This window comes from Camarhynchus parvulus, chromosome 1 (assembly GCF_901933205.1).
Source record: "Camarhynchus parvulus chromosome 1, STF_HiC, whole genome shotgun sequence".
Lineage (NCBI taxonomy): Eukaryota > Metazoa > Chordata > Aves > Passeriformes > Thraupidae > Camarhynchus > Camarhynchus parvulus.
In genome coordinates this window covers 99,072,934-99,095,483 of record NC_044571.1, presented here as the reverse complement: position 1 = coordinate 99,095,483, position 22,550 = coordinate 99,072,934, and the positions used below count along the sequence as shown (strand labels likewise).

The window sequence follows — 22,550 nt, the reverse complement described above, 5'->3', positions numbered from 1 at the left end:
GTAAGAGCTGCAGCTATACCAAAAGAAGAAAGATGACGATGAGATATGACAACACAGTGTTTGGGCAGTTTTTAAGCTGACAACAGATACATTCTTCAGGTGGTTACACAGACACAAGAATGGTGAATAAGCAGCTCTCTGTGAATGTTGGTAGCCAAGACTAACATTTGCAGATCTATGACGCCAAGATAATGGAAAAAAAAATCACGGAACTAATCTGCTAATTACCCATTTCCATCTCTTTTTTTTCCGTAGAAGGTAGAGATACGGATTTCAAGGCTGGACTCTGAGTAGCTAAGAGCAAACATGAAACAAAATTTTATCATTCCAAGACAGACTCTTCTGGCAAGTGATACAAAATCTAAGTTCTACTGTAACTAACAAGAGTTTTTCTATTTGAATGTCTCTTTGCTCCATTAATTTTACCCCATTCTTATTTAGCATACCCTACCTAATCAAGCTGAATCCTTATTTCTCAAGAGGATTTTACTCACAGCAAGGCAGCTACAACACAACATTTGATATTCACACCACTTGCAAGTCTCTAGTCACTACTGCAATATGTATAACTATTTTTAAAGAAGTTGTAATGGCAAAAGATAAGACAAGAGTAGTACAATGAAATCAGTGAAATAATTGTTGAAGTTAGTAACAACACCTACTATCTGTTATCTGTGATGAGGATTATTGCAAAGACTTTCTTCACTTTGAAGTATGGATAACCTGAAGCGTGCTTTAATGAAAATGGAGTCAAGATGGAATTAGGCACTCTTACCCAAAAGCCATCATGAACAATCGTCCATCATGTGCAGGTTTTGCACTACTGTGCTTCTACTGATCCTACTTCATTGTATGAACTGGTCAGTAAGAATTTTTCTTTCTGTTAAAACCCCCATTCAAATAATTAGGTGCAGTGTTCATTTCCAGTACAGGAAATATGAATATCCGTGCCAAAAAGTGACCCAGCCTTTTTTTCACACATTGGATCTGCTTTCCCATTTACTTTCAATCTACCTTATCACATTAACAATTTGGATCCCGGGTTACTATCCTGACGTAGTTGGACTCAGCAGCTGGACCAGATGATCACTGCAGGTCCCTTGGAAATGGAACCATTCTGTTCTATATTTCTAGAGAAGAAAACACTGCCAACAAAAGCCATACAATTCACAGCTTTTGGCAAAAGCTTCCATTGATCCATTTACACCCAGCAAGACCTATAAGAGATCTCCCAAAGGCACCAGAACATGGAAGGCGTGTTCACAAAGCTATCTTTTCAGAAACATTTGAATCCAAAAGGATACTGACCACACAGGAAGTTTACAAAACAAAGGAGAGATCTCCCTCTAGCACAATCCAGATAGAAAAATAAACAAAAAATTCTTCAGGGGAGCTAGGGCAGAATACAGGTCACACACAGTTGAACTTCATAAATGAAATTTTGCTTACTTTTCTGGTTTTATGACAGCAGGTGATCAAAGCATGCAGAGGCACAGTGCAGAGAAATCTCCTCTGTATAACCATGCCCTGACTCTCACAGAATATCTTTGACTTCATCAGTGATTTCATGGAGAGCACAGATGCTCCCTTTGACCCAATGGCTGGGCCTGGCCTCACATAATGAAATCCCACTTTTGCCAAGTGAAATTATTCAAAGGGAATGGAGGACACGAGAACAAAACCATAATAAATACTTGAATGAAACACTTATTTTTTCTTCAAATGTTGCTATTCTTCCACTTTTATCACTGAGACAAACACAGGATTAGATTATTATCTTTTTTTAATAAAAAGAAAAAGTACTTCACACCCCTAGTAATTTTCACTTTTTCAGTTACATTTCTAGCAAATAGGTTCTTAAATCACTGTGTTTCTCTTTTTCCAGTGCTGCTTCTAATTGGATTTAACCAAATATCTCTCTCCATCCCCTCAAACACATCTGGAAAAGAGCTGTCAAAAAAATCTATCAAATTAAGAACAGATTATGAGGATTATTTTCACGTTCTTGAGAATCTACTTCAAACACGCATTTCAAGAACTAAGAGGCATTTGTGGAAATTATTTTTAAATATTGCAGACTAGATTAAGCAAAAGTATGGAATCCTAATAAGCCAGCACTATTCTATAATAACTTCTTGACTAATGCTTAAAGACATAGAAATGAATCTGATTCAAGGGCCCTCCAGGTAATCAGTGTAATAGCTGTTAATTCTGAAAGCAGCAACAAGCAATAGTTTTGGTAGAATGAACTAATTTAACACAGACACAGAGGAAATAAGGGCCTGTTATGAAATCAGAGGTCTTGAGCAAGGGAGACACAGGGTACAATGTAGAGGAGCAGAGGCATGAGATGGTGAGGGGTGAGACTAAGCTTGGCACTGGACATCCCCTGCCACAAACAGCTCAACAACATCAGTTATAAAAACTGCTCACTTGGAACTGGACAAAAATTAGTTTAGGGTAACAACAAGGACAAGAAATAATATCTACCATACACAACTGGTCCCTATATGGTGAGCTCACATCTGAGATGTCTCCCAGCAGAAGAAAGTAAGGAAGAAGGGAAGAGGAAGAAAGCATCCACACAAACATCATGTTCTTCCCAGCACAGGACTCCAGATGCTCACAGCTTGCTGGAATATCCCCACTCATCACCAACACAAGCATCAAAGCACTGAGCTTAGGGTCCAATTGTGCAAGGAAGGGGTGTACATAGCACCCCAAAAAGGGCACAGTATAAGACACTTGTGTGTTACTGTTTAAATTACATTACTTCTCTTACTGGAGCAAGCTTTGTGAAGATAACTTTTCAGTAAAGTTTACTCATAGTTACAAAGAAAGTAATTACCAAGTTCGGTCAATGGACTTTTGGGAGCATCAGGGATTCTGGATCCAGAAGGAAGCAGCTGTATTTCATTAGAAGCTATGATAAGAAAAATAACCAAAAGGTCTCTTGATTAAGAATAATACAAGGCACATATTTGGCTTCTTGACCACTCACTCCTGAAAAAAATGATAATTAATAAAAAAAGAGAAAAAGTAGTCCCAACCTAGAGAAAAAAGACACATAAATTGTGACTTAAAAAGGTAGGTGGAATATGAAGGAAGCCCTTTCTCCCCTTGTTGTTAAACAAATATCTATCAGTCATGGGAATTTGACAATGAACATCTGTCAGTAACTACAAGCACCTAGTTTAAAATTAATCAATGATCCATCTTGATTAGTTTTCATATTTTAATCTTTGAAACATAGCAAAACAAGGAAAGTTGAGTGTGGTTAAAAAAGGCAATTAGAAATTAAAATGAAATTAGATTGACTGCTGGTTTCACTTCAGTAAATTCTGGAAATCTGCAGGCAAGTTTAAATAAAAAAAGAAAAAAGTGCAAGTGAGACATTAATGTGAATCCATAGGATTGTGTAAAATGCATTTATTGATAAGTATTAGAGGTCCTCTTCATGGGAAGCTCTGCATTTCAGTCCTGAAAACCTTCCTGGTCCTTTCCTTTAGCACACATCCTCCTGAATGCAGGCTAGCTGTGCTTTAGAAAAATCTAAGTGAAGTTTTTTAAAAAATAGAATTAAATACAACCTCAAGTTTAGATTTGTCCTCGTAATTTTGCATGGCTCAGGGAAGAAAATACAAGCAATAAAATCAACATTAGAGAATTTAGAATTCTGAAAAACAGAACTAAATAAGTGTTACACCAAATCACAAAACTAACCATACAACAATGAGATAAAAAAATTTAAAAATCAGTAGAGCTTCTCTTTCCTTCAAGGCAAATACAGTTATATCTCATCACGTGCTATATAAAATTGTTCTTACTCATTGCTGTTGGTGTTACCTAAAAGAATCTGTAATCAGAAGACAATCAAGGAGGTAATTACTTAAATTCTATCACTGTGGTCAAGTCTACAGATGGAAATTTTTGTTATGTCAAACATGCAGATCGCATAGACAGAAATTATTAATTTCAAAAATCAAATTGAATCACGCAGTGAAATCTGTGAAAGCCACAGTTCAGCCAGAGCTAGGTGCATCCTGCTTTACAATTCATTCCAGTATTAGTCACTGGAACCACAAAAGAAACCAGAATATTTTAATCAGGACTTCCTTTGGAGCCAACACAAAGAGGACGCAGCAAGTAGTAGAAAAGTTCTGCTGAAGGTAGAAAAGTGTTTAATGCAGAAAGAATGTAAAAAGAAGAAAAATTAGTTACCCGGGATCTTTTGAGTTTGCACCACTTTGGGTTTAGGCGTCAATCTAAAATCTTCAGGTCCATGTGTTTTCTCAGCCTGAGCTAGAAGAAAGAAGCTCAATGTAATTTAAAATCCCCCTGAACTTCTCTTGATCTACTACCCAAAGCCTGATGCTTTTCTTATCACCACTTCATGTCACATCATTAGAATGATTTCTACAGCAGCTCAACTCCATCATTATTAATGTTTATTTTTGTTTCCAGATGTGAAATCTATATGATGCTTTGGATTTATTTTGCTGCAGTTTTATATTAACAAACGAAAATAAAAGTCATGAACCGCAAAGTTAAGGTCAGAAACTCACACTGTACTTCTGTTACAGCCTCTTAAATTCATTATAATAGGTTATAAACAAGGTCCATTACATCACAAAGCAATTTACACAAAATATTTACAAATATTTTCCCTGTTATTCAGAATGGTTTTTAATCCTTCTAATATAAAAATTTTCAGGAACGTAATAAATACTCACCTGTAATATCTCAGACCTTTCAACTTTCTAGTAATTATAGAATTTGTAAAAGAATAGGTTTTGATTTCCATTAATTCTTCTAATTGAACATTTTTAGAGTAATATCCAGGCAGTTAAACTGCACCTAAACTGAATTGCTGGTCATACTTTAATATACTACTGCACAACTATACTCTGCAAGCTGTTTCATATAACAATTAATGCCATCAGTAAGTCAGTCAAGGTCACTTCTTTCCTCTGCATCTTGCTGGAGATCCCAGAGGTGTTTAATCACTCATGCAGTACTCAGAATTGGTCATGTAAGACTGTAAAATGACATGGGTATGGAACACAGAATGGGAAGTTCTCAGCTTTGAGTGCCACAAGCACATTAATGCCCTCCACAGAGCAAATTGCACAGTATTTAGTGCACGTAGCTACTTGGAAGAGATCTTTAACATTGATGGTTGGCATTAATATAGCACTAAGTTTTAGCATTAATTTAATAAAACATTACTTTCTTTTTGAGATACATTAGAAGACATTTTGGTTTTTCTTGCACGCTCTCCAAGCTTTTTCCACAATCTACTTAACACACTTCAAGCAAGAGCTGATCATGGAGGTTTATAAGCTTCTTATTTCATTTAGCGAAAAAAAAATGTGCTGTTTCTCACATTCGAAATAGTGGGATTCGGATGCTATTACACTTACAACAATTACACTGTTTTCTAGTTTGGAGAATGTGTCACACAGTCTGGAGCTTTTACAAATGCTGCTTTGTTACGGCTCAATTCATCTTCTAAGACAGCCACAGTGCTGTCACTGCCATCAGTGCAAGGAGCAGTTCATTGTCCAGAGAAGGCAGAGCAATGTTTCTCTATGAAACTTGTGGGAGAGAATTCACTCATAAGAAATACTGAAGGAACAACTAACTACCTGTACCTCAGGAACAGCACAAAGTCTAACATTTCTTGTTGGTGAGGTGCAATAATGAAAAAAAAACCAAATACAAGCAAATACAGAACTCATGATGTACTGAATTTTTCCTTTTTTAGAGGTCAGAGGGTTTGCACTCAAATGAAATGTGTCTTTGCTGAGCAAGCTGAACAAGATAAAACATGCTTAGAATTAGAACAAAAGAAACCAAGCTCTCAGTTTTGCACAAAACATTGTAGGGATGACATGAAAATAAGACAGATATTTTTGCTAAAAAGAAGATATAGGAAGAAGAAAGTCTAGGCTCTGAAAGCTAAATTAGAGAAAAGATAAATGCCTCTGACTATTCCAGGGCAGCAGGCAAGCTAGGCCTATTGTAGTGGTTCAAGGCTGTCTGCAAAGTAAAGCATTAACACAGCCAAGTTATTTTATCGTCACAGCGTGCAATACAGCAAGAATGCACCTAGGCAATGTTTCCTAAACTGTTTCCTCTGATTTCTCTTGACTCCCTTTTCATCTTCATGATGATGAAAGACATTATGACAAAAACTTTAATCTCACTCTTGATATACCCTGTGAGCACAAGGGGAACTCCTCAGGGGGCAGAATGAGTACAGGAGGAACAGAACTTGGGAGACATGGCAACAAAGGAGTTATTTCAACTGAACATTAGCCCTGGTTGGTGGATTCACAGGTGGCACGTCTCACTTCAAGCCTATTCCTTATTTCACAAATCTAATTCACTAAATTACCCCTTACATAAGTAACTAGCTCTCTTTTTTTGCTTTTATTTTATTTTTTTTTAAGAGAAACTAGTTCTTTCATGTCCCAGACTAATGCGCTCATATTTCTAAGGGTTGGTGAGCTCCAATTTCCCTGTGAAGTTAATAGAAAAACACATTTAGCAGAGAAAAAAAGTTGTAGCAGTAGTTTGAGGTATATTAGACAACAATTCAAAGATTGAGGAAAATACTAGAGATTTGAGCTGTTAAGAATAAATTAGTCCTGAGTGGAAAATATTGTAACAAGCCTGGCAAAAACAAAGAATGAAAGAGCTTACTAACAAGTCTTTCCATGGAAATGCATGCCAAGGGAGGGGAGGATTGAAATTAAGAAAATGATGGGATTCCTGGTGGACAAATACATGAAAAAAAGTTACTAAACTGTGTCACATCACAGAACACACCCTTTGATGAAGAGCCAGTGGAAGACAAGAGCAGCCCAGCTCACAGAGCCTTTCAGATGGACGGCTTGCTGAAATACTTGGAGCTCCCTTCCCTTCTAGCATGGCTGATGACACAACAGCTGCTACAGCACAGAGCTCCTGCTAAAGCACACTGCTCTTGCCAGTCTGGCACCAGTCCTTAAACCTTCCACAGCAAATAATTATTATGCCTTACTCAAAGAATCCAGGATGATTTTTCAAATAGCAATGTCTGAATGAAATATAGGGAAGTAGATCCTTATTGCTAAACTCAACTAATTATGTACTCAATTAATTAAACTGTTTAAATGCAACCCTTGCAAAGGTTTGGTGCTCAGATCTCTCACCTAAGTTACTCATAAAAGAATACTTCAGCATTTTGGCCAGACAAGTAATTTTTCCATGTTCCAGAGAGAATTTCCATGTTCAAGACAGAATTACACGTGAAGAAAATTTTTCTTTTAAAGCATTTATTTTCACTTCCCTGCTTCCTGATTTCCTTTTTTTTTCCCTCTTAACTGAATTACTGTAACCACAATGGAATGTGACATACTCTTACTTTAACATGAGGCACTGGTGCTGAGATCAACAAATGATATCTGAAAGGAATGGTCACCACAGGAAAAAAGGGCATGGAAGCAAAACCACAAAGGAAGCTTGAAATGGAAGATGAAAATTATTCGAAATATTTCAGTAAGTAACCATTGGTGTGAGAGCAATAAGAATGTGTTTAGTTGTAACAAATTTTTACTGAATTGTTACAAGAAAAGAGAGCACTTGCCAATTATTACCAGAGTAATGAAAACTCCAACTTCATAAACGTACAATTCTGTGACAGGTCTAGACATGGCAATGTTTATGGTTAGAAATTCTACATGTTGGTACATAAATATAATTACAGAACACAATGGAAAGGAAATGGAATGAACCAATGCTCTCCTCCCCAGCTGCCACATTTCACACTCTCTAGCTGACTGACCAATACATTCCATCAATAAGGAATTACACATTTGGATTAGAGGAATGCAAGCTTGAGGGCTGAGATTTGAGGACACGGATTCTGACGGAGAACCAACCATGCAAACATATTCAGTTCTCACTTTCACAAAAAATGGCAAAGTTCTAGAAAATACACTTCCAGATTTCCAGTTCTTAAACAGCAGTTACTTGAACAAGGTAAATAATCTAATAATATAGTAAAAAAATTAATTCCACAACAGACCTTGAACTGTAAGAGAAAACAAACTAATCAAACAACCTAAAAAGACTCCTTACAGCTTTCTGAAGAGGATCCACACATTTTCGATGTGTCCTTTGATAATAAATTCTTGTGAAGAGGCATTGATTTTCCCCTCTTAATATTTAGGAGGAACAGAAAAGAGCCATCCCTATGAAGGTTTTGCAGACAGGAAGGAATGGTTTAAAGTAGAATTTGGAAAATATATTTATCTACTGAGTAGAAGATTAGGTTTTAACATTTTCACAGAAGAAAAAAAGATGGATCAGTTAGTCTGAAAGATTGTTGTCAATGATTACATGATATTGCTGCATTTCTTTACACCTTTTTAATTCCCTATGTATTTTCTGAAGAGTTTTTTATTCTGCTTTGGTTTTTTTTAAGACTAAGGTGCTATGATGAAGTTAAGCATAACATTTTTTTAATATACTTAAGGAATAAAATAAACACAACCATATTTAAGGGCAGAATCTGTCTGAGTCGTGTGATGTCAAAGAAACCACATGCTACACTACTTCATCCAGCCAGGAAAAACTTGACAGACAGAAGACAATATTGCCAGCAAGGTCACATAATATGTCTAAACCAAACCAAAGCAAACCTTTGGTCATTGTTTCCTCAAATTCCTTTTTAGTTTTACATTCTTGCCACTGCTCAAGCATCCCTTCTTCCTTTCAGCAAAGCAGTTGGCAGAAGGCAGCTATTGTCTCTTGTGACAGCAGAACCAAGACTTCCAAATCACTTATAGGATTAGAGCCAGACTATAGAAAATGGAGATAGGCATATGCCTTCTTCAACAATTCTGAAATGTGGGTCAATAAAGTGGGTGATAAGTGATCTTCATCATTTGACTCTGCACAATTCAGCTCTTTCCAATTCTTTCCTCCCCTGCTCCCAGACTGAAAATGTTCAAATACATGACTGTACTTGTCATACAAATTCATAAAGTAGTCTGTGTTACACAATAAACCTCACTTTGCCATTTTTCAAATTTCAAGGCATCCATCATGCCCCAAAGTATGGTTCTAATTCTAAGTAGCTTTAGAAGTCTAATAATTATGTCACCTGAAACTTTCATCCAAAATTAGATTCAGATTTCTATCCACATTACCACTCCTTGCTAATTCAGCCACTATCCTCCTGTTTTCCAACTACTATTTTAACTGTAGAGCACAAAGATGGGTTTCATTTTAGTTTATGTATTTGGCAAAGATATTCCACAGAGTTTCTAAAAACAGAATTTTCATTACCTGGAAGGGACTGTGGGGAGATTTCTTGAACTTCTGGTGTTTTGGATTCAGCAGGCCATACTCCAGTTTCATTCTTAGCTAAAAGAACAGGCATTAGAGAGTAATTACAAAGATATATCTGCTCTCTTTTACCACAGATTTATTTCTGTCCCACTTTAGTTTGACTAAGTAAGCCAACATGGATAAATGTGGACAGCTGAGTACCTTTAGGACCCAATGAATTTCCACTGCACAATCACTACAAGCTATGTTAAACACATGTGACTTTGGTTTTGTTTTGCTCATTAAAAGATACTTTAAAAAGAAAAATTTACAGCAAGGATTTAATGACTTATGAATCATTATTTTCACAGTGCAAAATGGTTTTCAGCATTTCTCATTTGTTTAGCATTTTTGCTTACCTAGTTTTTTCCTGGATGCTTGGGGTATGTCATCTATTGTCAGGAGAGGAGGAAGTTTCTGCTGACTTTCATTGAGACCTGGAACAATTAGGTGCACTACAGAGAAAGATGTATGTCATTAATTCCAGAAGACATGTAAGCACACAGTCTGCTCTCTGAGATATGTGAGGAACTACTACTAAACCACTGGGAGCTCACTCTGAATATCTGGAAAATGAATTTGTTCTATCCTGTAATTATCTCTCCCATTTGGTGCTATTTGCCCTTTATACCACTCTCTCTATCACCACCATCTCATGATTTATCAGAGTTGGAAATCATTCAGCACTGGAACACACAACTCTGGAATACTGCAGCATCACAGATACTGGGACAGATTCTGTCTGGTGGGCCAAGTGGGCTCAACACCAGACTGGGTTAGTATGTGTGTGTTTGACTCACATCAATACACTGAAACTCACACAAAGAAAACTTCAGCCAAAGTTATGCAGTCATAGAAAATATATAAAGGAATAAACAATAAATCCAGAAATAAATTGGTCACAGGGTACATGGTGCAGTGAGCCTTTCATGGAAATTTCAGGCAGACCAGTAGTTCATCACATTGTATGACAGACTTTCTCCTGGTTTAATGTTCTAAGCCAATATTGCATATTCTTATAGGTGAAACAAGAACATAAAGCATGAAACTGAATGGCTTGGAGGGAAACAGTAATGCCTTGAGATCTAGCATCAAATTCTAATTGCAAGATTTCTGTAGTTTAATATATCAGGTTTGTGACTGTAGATGTGATGTTACTGTGCTATCTTAAACGCTCAGTAAGAACAATCCCTCATCTCAACAAGATCTTTGCCATAGAACTTTATTTGAAGTATGAAAGAACTCCTCGGCTTAAAGAGTGACAGTGTCCTCTTTTAAATACAATGACAATGAAATGATTCTACTTCACCTAAGCAACAACATTCTTGAACCATCTGTACCACCATAAAATGTAACAAATATTGTCTGCACCAGCTGCAAAACACTCTTTGATATGCAAGGAAAAACAATTAAGATCAAGAAAATTAAAAGCATTTGCACAATTCTAAGTTTCAACCAGGGGTTAAGAGAAATAATAAAAATATCTTCTAGTCACCTAATATTGCTCCTGGGAGAGAAGAACTATCTGGTGCTTTTGACTGTGTCCGATTTTGAATAACTGTGGAGACAACACAGGGATATTAGGAGCTAATTAAAACAACAACAACAACAAAACTGAAATAGAAACAAAACCACACCTTAAACAAACCCCAGAATTCTAAAAGTCTTTCCTCAATATTTGCAGATGAGGACACCCTCCTAATCCTTTCTGTATTTACATTCAGTTTAAGAGACTGCAAACTGTTTCCTCCACATTGTCTCCTAATTGTACATCTCTTTCTCCTGGCATATAAATTTTGGTGAAACTGAAATTCCATGCTTATGTTATTATAGGGCCAGCTGCAGGACATCCCATTGCCATGACACACATTTTAGTCTCAAGTTACTCTTGCAGAGTATGAGAATACATTTTAAGAAATGCACAAACTTACTTTGTTTGATTATTGTGACAGGGACCAATTTCTTATTATCACTCAGTATAATCTGAAAAAAAAGAAAAAATGGATAAAAGTAGTACCTTGGGAGAACTGCCATAATAGTAATTGAACTGAGTAATAAAAATAGAGGGTTCTAATCCAATACCATGCCTGTCCCAAGTTAACACTGGATATGCTCTGGCCCTGGTCCCTGATGGTTGTGCTTCAGTTCCCACAGGCTAATGTGGTAATATCGCATTTTGATCTCCTTCTATCAGCTTGAGATGTTTTGCTTAATAAAACCACAGTATTTGACAGCTTAGGAAACCCCAATTCTTTCTTCTCTTAAGGATCTCTGGAGCACTGACTGGGGAGTAATTCAGAATGCTGAAGTAAAGCTGAAATTTAACTACAGCAAAACATGTGAAACATATGCAAATACAATTTGGTCACAAGACACAAACAGATTCTCAGGACACAAATATATTCTCAGGAACACTATATTTAGAACATAGACTATTCCAGAACCAGGTGCACATTTGTAAACCATTAGCACTCTTGGGTGCATAGCCTTATTAAAGTAGATTAGCTCAGAAAAATCTTAGTGGAATTGTTTCCAAAGCACAAGTGGCCAGCCACCTACATGATTCTTAAATTTTTATGCTAAATACTCGGAGTCTTATGCTGTTCGTATCCCTTTGACCCAGATTACATCTTGCCTAAATGTGAATATCAAATTATATCGATACCATTAAAAAAAAGGAATACATGAATGGACCCCACAGCTATTAAAAGAAAATAGTTGATAACAAAGAAAAGAATTATGAACAAATTCTGAAAGCTTAATAATACACTCAAGTGATGAGAAAAGGTAGACTGTAATGCTAATGACATAAAAATGCTACATACATTAAAAGGGAATTGCTTTAGTTATATTTGAGCTACAAGAAAGAAAATAACTCCTTCCATGCTAAATACATTCCACTGAAATCAGAACCAGATAATGTTAATTTTGTGCTTTATGACATCTGGCCTACTTCATGTGAAAGAACACTTGCAAGAGAAGTCAGCATTTGATGACAAAGTGCTAATCATTTACCTAAGGATAGCTATTTTTGTTCTATTATAAATACTTCTGAAAAGCTTTAAAAACAATGGCTGGGTACACATTCAACACATACCAAAGTTTAAGAAGCTGGAAGAAGGCCAATCTCCACAAGCAAGATGGACCTTTCCTTGGGGAAATGGATGGAGGCAACTTTATGATCATTGTTTGCTACCTAATAACAGTTTTGCACTGGTGTGAACATGGTTCAATTATTGTCATTATATGAGGGTAGAAATAATCTTCCTTCTTTATTTTTCTTTTTTTACATTTCCATTTTGTTTTCTAGTGAAAAAATTGTGTTGCAGATGATCTGCTTTTGAAGTAGCTCTCCTATTCATGTGACTAACAGATGGGATGGGATGCATTTGTTAGAAGAAGGTGCTCATTTTATTGTATTTCTCCTCAGCAGCCTTACAATCAAATAAACAGCTGTGAAGTTGTAGTGAGTGCTTGTGTAACCACTACTGTAGAACTTCTAATCATAATCACTATCAGCCTTTTTACTAGTAAACAGTTCTTAGATTGACAAGAGCATTCTTTCTTTGTTGACTAATAATGGATAGCTACAATGATAGCAATTTAAAAACTCAAAATACCTTTATATATATTAAAAATGTAGCTTTTCACTCAGGAATGAATAATTGACGTGAAATCCACGTTCCTCAGCTGCTATAATTAGACTGCTCACCTGCACAAATCTGTAACTGCTGCACTTCAAATCTACCCATGCTGACAAAGTTTTCTTCTCAGTTTCCACAAAGTGACTAATTTAGATAGTTCTAGTAATATTTACTACTTTTACAAACTATTTTGGAAATGTCAGCCCATCATCTGTAGGAATGGCACTATCAACTATATTTTTCAGATAGGGAATATAAAGCATATAGGCATTAGGAACATCAGTTATTTAAATAGCTGCTGCCATCATGAAAGAAGATGGCAAATAATACATTCCTTATTTTCAGAGGAAAATGAGAGATGTAAATTATACTATAGGTCAGGTATCTCATTTCTTACCATATACATATTCTTACAGGACTGCAAATCTCAAATGTTCTGTGAAGCAGCACATGGTAACATTACTTTAAGAGACTTGTTCTTTCTTTCTGTGTTGTATTCTGATACTTCAAAAAGCCAAAATTAACTGGCATGCACATAAGAGATTCTTCAAGGAAGGATCATGGTCAGTCTGGACTGAATAAGGTTTGGAAGAGCAGAAATGTTTCCTTCTAGAGTTTAACAAATGGTAGAAGCTAAGAGTCCTTTTTGGCTGGAAAATTGGGGAGGACTCCACCTTCCAGGCCGACATGAAACTAGAGGAACTTAACCAGAAAGAAGAGGAAATAAATTTCTACTGCATTTTTTCTGCCCTACCACTACCCATTGTTTATGAAGAGAAGAAGAAAAACCATTTCTAGAACACTCCTTTTCTTCCACTCTCTCCTTAGTTGCTGCTCACACAGCCCTGGGAGCTTAGACAAACTTAAAGGATGAAACTGCCAAAAGAAACACAAGATGATATGTGACTGATGTTGAAAGGGCAGAATGACTGGATGGGTTGGAAACGTTGTTTTAATAAACAGCCTTTAAAAATGTCCTTACAGAAAAGAGTTAGGACCATGTTGATATGAGTCAGTTGTGTCTTTGGAGCAAAATGAAGCACAAACAAACTTGGCCTAAATCACACTCATTCTGGCTTTGCATCAATGATCTGATCACACCACAGAAACATACCCCACCTAGTGCTGCGGAAACTGAAGGAACAATATAAACTATGTGCTTTTTGGCTTTTTGCACCACTAAAATAAGAATGATAAGAGAACATTTAGAATAATCTATGGTATGTTTTCATGATATTTCTGTGGAGGTGATAAAGCAGTACTGCTCTGGAGATGAGCCCTGTGAAGATCACAGAAAAGACTAAATGTTGGCTCTAGTCCTCCTTTCATACTTGAGCTGCGCAAATATTTGGAGAGCTGTTTTAGCTCATTTTCTCAGGACTTCTCCTGCATAAATAGAATCCCTACTTGCACAGAAGCAGCATAACAGTCAGGGTTCTGGCACACAGGGTTTGCTAAGAGGAGCAAAGGAACTCAGCTTGCACTCCATAGCCCAGAGTGAGTTCCCTGATTTTGGGCTGTGCAACTTTAAAGACGTTTGTGGGACCAAGGGGTCAACAGCAAAGTTGACTTCAGCAACATAATGAGATGAGCACCCTCCTGAATATCTAACCAACTGGATTTATATTACTCACAAATAAAACCTTTTCTCCTGAACTCAAGACACAAGTATATTTCCAATAATGTAAGCATTCCACTGATCTAACTCTGTATGTAATGCAATTATTGAAGTATTACTGCCCTAAGTGAATGGACATGGCCCCAAGTTGCACTGGGGAGATTTAGATCGGATATTAGTAAAATTCATTTTCACAGAAAGGGGTGTCAAGCAGTGGAAATGACTGCCCAGGGAAACAGTAGGGAAATCATCATGCCTGGAAGTGTTAAAAAATACATGGATACAGCATGTGAGGACATGGCTTAATGGTAAACATGGTGGTGGTGCTGGTTTAGCAGTTGGACTTGAGGAACTTAAAGATCTTTTCTAACCTCATTGATTCTATGATTCTGTGCATACCTAATTATTCCTAGAAGGAAATATATTTAATGAATTATGATTTGATTCCTGAAGGAATTCCAGGTCTGATAATTACAGACCATTTATAATATTCTGAAATATGAAAAACAAACAATGAGAAAACATGCATTACCATTTCCTACCATGAAAACATTTGGAAAATCTGAGACAGAAGAGAATTGTGAAGAATGGGTTATTCTTTTGTAATAATTAACACTCATGAGTTAACCCTCTAAAATCTTTAAAGGAAGAGGGATTTCTACAACTTTTCTTGGGAAGTTATCCCATAGTCTGCCTCAGGGATAGTAACCTAAAAAGAAGCAGAACAAAAAAAAATCCTCCAGAAGATTAGATGCTGAAAAGATTAGAGAAGATTAGATTGCACTTTGATTAAAAAACAAGGAAAGTAAATATAAATAAACCAATTTAATCTCATAGTAGAACTGGTAATGCTCAAAAGTTATGACTTAAATGTCTCTTTTTCACTGTATTAAAACCCACTAGCTGGTTTGATCTAGACAGCCTTCATTTATGCTTCAGATCTTAGAAGAAAAAAAAATCTGGGTACACAAACCCATAAACAAATGAAATCCATCCATGCTTGTTTGAGAATGTTTATGGAAAAAGTCAAGTGAGGGGAAAAAAAAATCTTTATTTATAAAAATCAATTTTTTAAAATTAAATGGTAAAAATTTTACCATGCCACATAAAAGGATTTAACAGACAGCCTAGCAAACTTGATTAAATTGCCCTTTCCAGCTTCCTCTGGTTCTGCAAACACTTGCCTCACATATGGGAACTATCAGTGAATTCAGTGCGATGACTAATTTAGAAAGCTTGAGTATATACAAAATTACTCTATAAAATCACATCACCATGTTTTCCCTAAGTTAACTGATCACAACAAATATCACAGTTTGTTTGACTTCTACAAAGGAATAAGCAACTTCTAAGTTTTGAATCTACAGCTGAAAACCATCAGATTTATCTTAGATAGGTTGGAAAAAGTGTATGTAATCATCTCAGTTACAGTTCTCAATTATTTTGTCCATCAACACATTTAAACATTTTCCACACAGTGCATTTAACAGATTGTTTTCTATATTGGCAGTTTGTGGCCTTGATAATTTCTTTCTCACTGAACACTAACAGAGAATAAAAGATTTGATCATATGAAATACGAATCAGCTTTAAAAAGAGACTGTTTTGCATACCTGTGTTTGGGAATTGGGTACCAACTTATACATATTCTGGAGTTGCCCATTTACTTTTTTACCTGTTTTGACAGAAAGAAAAATAAATTCACAGAATTAATTTCTTGTTTTGTCCAAAGCAAAGCAAACCAAGTTTATTCACCTTTTATTTGTCAGCTTGGAAAGTTAGAAGGCTTAATTAAAAGCCTGTATAAAAACACATTATGGAAAAAATGTTTTGTCCTGTGTCTCCAGATCCATTAATATATCTGCAAGTCCCTCTCTTCACATTTTGACAGCAAGGAGATGAAATGTATTCTTCTTGTTTTGTTTATGGTTTTGTTTATCTCAGTGTATCAACAAACCCCCAGCCTTAAACTCTGAATTTTTTTCTCTTAAGTTTTCCTCTTAGTTTCTAAGTATTAGAAGTTTCTTGTGATGCAGCTGTTGTGTAAGTCAAGAAACAGTCCTGTTCAGCACCTACTCTATTCTAGCCTGCTGCTTCAAACTTTCCCTGCATCTTCCACCTTTACACTTTTCTGCTGCCCTTCCAACAATGGATGTACAAACAAGAGTCAAGCTACATGTTATCATATTTTTTCCAAATTCCATCCTAAATAGATGAGAAGTACGGAAAAAAATTCAACTCTAAAGAAATATCAATTGAGATACCTTTAAGTTGGAAACAAGTCTTTCAAAGTGCTTGATACTTCTAAATAACAGGACTTACTATTGGCCTAAATTCAAGAGAAAAGTGACAGAAGTTTCTCAATGACTTCATGAGAAAATCATGGCAAGACAGTCTGCAATAAGCTACTTTCATCTCTTCTGAAAAAAATCAGTTAAATAAATGTTGAAGTTTTGCCATGCCTTTCATGTGTTTTCAAATCATGAATTAAAAGCAGATTCTCCTCCCAACCCCTCCCAACATGTTTAGTACATAACAAAAATTCAGCCTGTGGATTCAACAAATCCAGGAACTTGCAAAAGAACTTCCAGTTTCTAGTAATTGATATATTCTGCAGTGGGAACAAGAACATTTACAGTGAAGGATGTTTGGTTTAGGTTGAGATGCTTCTCCTATATGAGAAGAACTTGACACAAAAGAAGAAATTAACACAGAAAAGAAGTGTCTGTCTGTGTTGATTGATAAACTTTACAGGCATCTGGTTGTACATTTATTATAAATATACACTCTCTGTTTACTGCTCACATTTTCTGTATCTACCTGCTATACACTAAAAATATGAAAGGCTTGAATTCTAAAGTGCTGACAATTTTCCCATTATAAGATTCTTTATCAGTAGACCAGAATGTAGAGATGCAGGGTAATTAAAAACTCCCGGGATTTAGCTGCTGCAGAAGCATCCACTGAATACACAAGTCTACACTGCTGACAAAAGAAATCTTATGTAAATAGAATATTAACTCTTAGAAGAAATAATCTTTCAACCAAACTTAGTGGGTCTCCATAAACTTACAAGAATGATTCTCCTGACCTATTAAAAAGTAAAATGTCTGTAAGAAACAGAAGTTAGAAATACATTATAAAGAAAGATAAGATTTGGTGATGTTATCATCAGTCTTGAACAAGTAATAAACTATAAATATTTGCACTCATCACTCGCTCTTATTCTAAGTGCTGAAATATATTTCATCACTTGCTCTACAGATGACTTTAAGATGTTTGAAACATAGAAAAAAAAACAGAAAAAAACACTTGGTAGGATATCTGTAAGGCTGCAAAGCAGAACTTTTTGTGAATCAGGTATAGGAAAAGGCTACCACCATCATCCTCTTATGCTATGGTATATCCATGGCGTTATTCTGGATTGCTAAAACAGCTCCATGGACACTGGGCAGGTGCTTCAAAGTTACAACTTTGTACTCTATAATTAAGGCCAAGAAAGCTCTTTATTAAGAAGTATGAAGGTTTTCATAGTGTTACAAGCCACCATACTGCTCCCCTCCCTTATCCTCAAGTATATTGAGCTCTGTAACTCACCTACAAGTCAAAACTGAAGTCCAAATTAAATTTCAGCTGGAAATCTCAAATGAATAAGGCTCTCTAATGAGAACTCTCATTCTTTAAATTTTGAGTCAAGCTAAAAATACCAAGCATAGGAGTTTACAGCATCTTCTGAGCAACATTATGTTTCAAAATACCTTTATACAAATACTTGAGGAAAATAAATCATACTGGATAATCTGTTAAGTCCTCTCTTCTCATTACAAGGAGGAAAACTCTAGTGATGCCTGTTTCCTCTGCTGGTATGAGTGATTCTTTCAGCAATACATGTTTTTACAATTTAGCATCACTTATCCTGCATTGTCTTGGGATTTCAGAATGACAGCCAGCCATAGGTGTTACACGCTGCCCCATGAAAATAAAAACAAAAGCATACACAACACTGCACGCTTCAGACATGATCCATACAATACTTTGATTGCAAATTAGCTTCAAATCCATCTTTTGAGCAGAGCAATAAAGGGCCCATTGAGGCAGGACAGGTTCTATCTAACTTGAAGACCAGCTTCAATGTAAATGCAGGTGTAAAAGAAGATTCAAATAACACTAATAATTGTCATCACTCATGATGGAAGAAATTCAATGGATTAGTTGTGTGATGGTTGATGGATTAGTTCATCTTATTATTCATGGCCTAATGAAAAAGCTTAGAATCCAGTCAGAAGTATAAATATTCATACTCAACATTTGATGTGTATCTGTACTAAACATCATTAGAATTCTATCAACCTGCAGCAGATCCTCTATTTGCCATGACAAGAGAACACCTTTCAGAAGACTAGGTGGCAGTTTTTCAAAACCAAAATATTTCTAGTTTCAGCAATTCATAAGAGATTTTTTAGGGGCAAAATGGATGGCATTTTAACAACAAAAAGTTTATCAGTACTTTAATCTAAGTAATATCATAAGAGAGGAAAAAATACTGTCAAAATCAGCAGCTATTTGATTAACTATTGTCAAATACTTACTAGAGAGAACTGTCTTATGATTCAAAGTCTTGCTCCAAACACTATCCTCAGCATTGTCTTTAACTCCAAATTCATAAGGTGTGTTTGGCTTCAGATTGTCAACCACTGTCTCTGTAGCTGGGCAGAGCTGAAAAACCCATTTCTTGTCTTTACCTTTTTCTCTGTAGCGAACTGTATAGAACCTGCTCGGGGAAAAAAAAAAGTAGATCTACTCAAAGGAATTCACTGCAACAATTTTTGTGATAAAATAACAATAACAACAACACCACCACCAACAATAATAATAACAATTTAATTATAATGATGATGTGATGTTCTATTGTTTTTGTTCTTTCTGACTCTTTATGGTCACCAAATATCAGAAGAGCCAGATTTATTCCACATATATGTACCCCATCATATAGACCCTGACATTAGGAATATTGTACAAAGAGCAAAAGGACAGTCTTCTTATTCACCAAGACCCATTGTATGCAAGGTTTTAACCACAAAGTGTAAGCTCATCATCCAAGCAGTTCCTGTAATTCTGACATATGCCAGAACCAGTCAATTGAAGCATGAGTCTGCTAGTCAAGAAGCCTCTACCGATTTCTCAAAATCATCTGTATCCATCCAGTGAAAGGTGTTCCTGTCAAAATTAGCCCAAAAACATTTCCCAGGGAAAACCAGTAATATTTGTTGTTTGTGTAATACATTCCTCATTCAGAGATCCCATTATGTATTGCCCCCACTTCAAACAACAAAATAAACCAAGACATTACTTCCAGCAGTTTAATAACATGATGAATGCTAACAGATTGCGAAATTAGGAAACACTTCTACAGAAATTGCCCAATTCTGTCAAGGAGCACCACCCTGAAAAAGCATGACTGCAATGTTAACCAATCAAAAAAAAGGTAGTGGAAATGGTGAGAGCTTCAGCACAAGAACTCCCCTGGCTGACATAGTCTCATTTTCAATATACGTGCTCAATCACTACCAGAATGGAGTGGAGGTTTCTTTTCTTGGAAAAGCAAATCTCAGAGAGATTTGGCAATTTTTTAATCCAAGTATTACTGAAAATTGTTACACATAACATAAATAACTCATATCCATCATCCATATCTATCTCACATTTACGTCATCTGAAAAGGGATGAATTCAGTTCAATTTTATTTTGCCACACTTAAATAGAACAACTTAATGCATGCAAATCAAGGCTGTGAGATTTATTACAGGCATTATACAGACAATTATATAGGGACAAAGGAATCTTCCTTTAAAAAACCCAAACCAACCAAATAAAGGTTCTTAAGCAACTGAAAAGGTTTCAAAAGTCCAGACTAAAATTACTTAGTGGACCAAACCTAATACAGCCAATTCATAAAGCTGCTTCTGCTGAAGTTACAGAAGAGCACTTTCAGAGTACAGTTTACATAAAATGTGACTGGTGAGTAGACAGAAATTCCTACTTCACTATTAAAACACAACCTAAGACAAGGCAAGTATCACTGATGGAAAATAATCCCATACATAATGGTTCACTTTGTTTACATATTTTATCTCATAACTGTCAAATTTATTTTCTTGGCACCAAAAATACAGATTCTCCCTGTAAACCAGGAGCTACAATTCAGGTACTTCACCAGGTTCCAAGATCAATATTTATGTTGGCTCACATAACTTGATTAACTGTACTACTTTGTGTTCAAAACAAGATGTAGCCTAACTTAAAACTTGAAAAAGAAAGAAAAAAAACAGTAAGGAAAAAAAAGACAGACAAGTAGTGAATATCCTCTCTCAGTTCCAGGATTACCAAGTAATAATCTGCCTCCTTAATTGTGTGGGCTGTGAACTAATCAAATGTCAAATAATAGACCTAATTGTCAGTTAAACTGACAAAGAACATTTTAAACAATACATTATTGGCAACATTAAAAGAAGGAAAAATTCTTCTCCTTTGTCCTCTTAATCTATTTGTATGTAGTCCCAGAGCCATTAACCAACAGGAAAAGCTTATTTGAACTCCTTGTCACTGTCTTGCAAAGGATGTAACTTTAATAAACAAATTCAATCTTCAACACAAATGCCTCTTACTGGACTCCATACAGTTTTTTGGAGAGGGATTTGGAATAAGTATAGACAGACATCAGATGTGAATTCAAGTGGAAATAGTCACCTTTTTTCCTTGCCTGAAAGAGGAATTTTCATTGGCTTTCATCTTCATCCTTACCTTTTCCTACCCAATTTTAATCCAATGGGATAGAAATAAAGCGTTTGTATGTGATGGAAAAAAGAGAGTATACTGCTTCAGTTCAGTTATTGAACAATCTAAAAGAACAGCTGCATCAGAAACAAGGAGAAAAAAACAACTAAATACTTGTTGCTAATGAACAGGCTTTTAAGTGGCTGTCTCCACTTGCTTCTAGTGGACAAAATGTTCTACTTTTTAATGCTGTCTCCACACCTGAAAATTTCTTCACTCTAATATAAATTAAAATGCTAAGAACACATGCACTATAAATAAAAAAAGGCCCCAACTTTCACTTAAATTCAAGACTATTATAAAATCTGAAAGGAAGATTTTCAAAATTGTGCCAAACTACGCCATTAGAAAGAAAGAGAAACATACAGCACAGAAGAAATGTGCTCTCAACTCCAAGATTTCCAAGCCTATAAAAACTTCACCAAGGGTATAATTATTTCAGTGGAAACTTGCCATAGTGAGTACTAAAAACACTGACTGTGATGACAGAATTTCCTCAACCATTTCAATAAAAAGCAATAAAAATGAAGTTCCATCTAAGAATTTGCAGGTCACAATCATTTGACTATTAAAAATATCTAAATAACTACATGTGCTTTTGGGAAAATGCAATCATTTGTTTATAGAGTAAAAATTCAGAAATGCCAAGTTTTGTCATCAAAGAACAACAACTCATTTTTAAACCAGACCAAAAAACTGCCAAATAAAATGCAATTTCGGTGTCTGCCTGAGAACACTGTACTGATTGAATATTGTTGTGATTTTAATTTCTCCATTTTCAAATCGTTCTTTCATCAAAAATACAATATCAAACAGTCAACACATAATTCAAGACATGAGTAAGCAGTAAGATCCAGTCACCACTCACATCTATCTATCCCCTCATGGCAGTGACATAGAGGCACAAAATCAATGCAGTGGCTGAACTGGAAACATTCAGCAAAACATCTGCATAGATCCCCTCCAGAACAACACAAGGCAGGCTGAAATACAGTGCTGTCATACTTACACAGAAGGGAAAGCTACACGACATCTTTCTCAAATAAAATACTTCTCATTATCTCTGTGAGGTA

At 35.8% G+C, this 22,550-nt stretch overlaps 1 protein-coding gene across 14 annotated transcripts in view; it reads right to left on the bottom strand.

Moving 5' to 3' along the window:
- Positions 1–22,550, bottom strand: part of ABI3BP (ABI family member 3 binding protein) — a 136,501-nt gene that overhangs the window by 76,790 nt on the left and 37,161 nt on the right. For 11 of the 14 annotated variants that reach the window (XM_030961001.1, XM_030961036.1, XM_030961095.1 and 8 more), the window contains exons 5-12: positions 19,233–19,414; positions 16,257–16,318; positions 11,313–11,364; positions 10,877–10,939; positions 9,741–9,836; positions 9,340–9,417; positions 4,222–4,302; positions 2,849–2,923 (exon numbers count right to left, since the gene is read on the bottom strand). In XM_030961001.1, the coding sequence (XP_030816861.1) occupies positions 2,849–2,923; positions 4,222–4,302; positions 9,340–9,417; positions 9,741–9,836; positions 10,877–10,939; positions 11,313–11,364; positions 16,257–16,318; positions 19,233–19,414 (689 nt within the window). Of the gene's footprint in view, positions 1–228; positions 295–2,848; positions 2,924–4,221; positions 4,303–9,339; positions 9,418–9,740; positions 9,837–10,876; positions 10,940–11,312; positions 11,365–16,256; positions 16,319–19,232; positions 19,415–22,550 lie in introns of all 14 variants that reach the window. The other 3 variants (XM_030961111.1, XM_030961047.1, XM_030961105.1) reach the window with 3 other exon arrangements.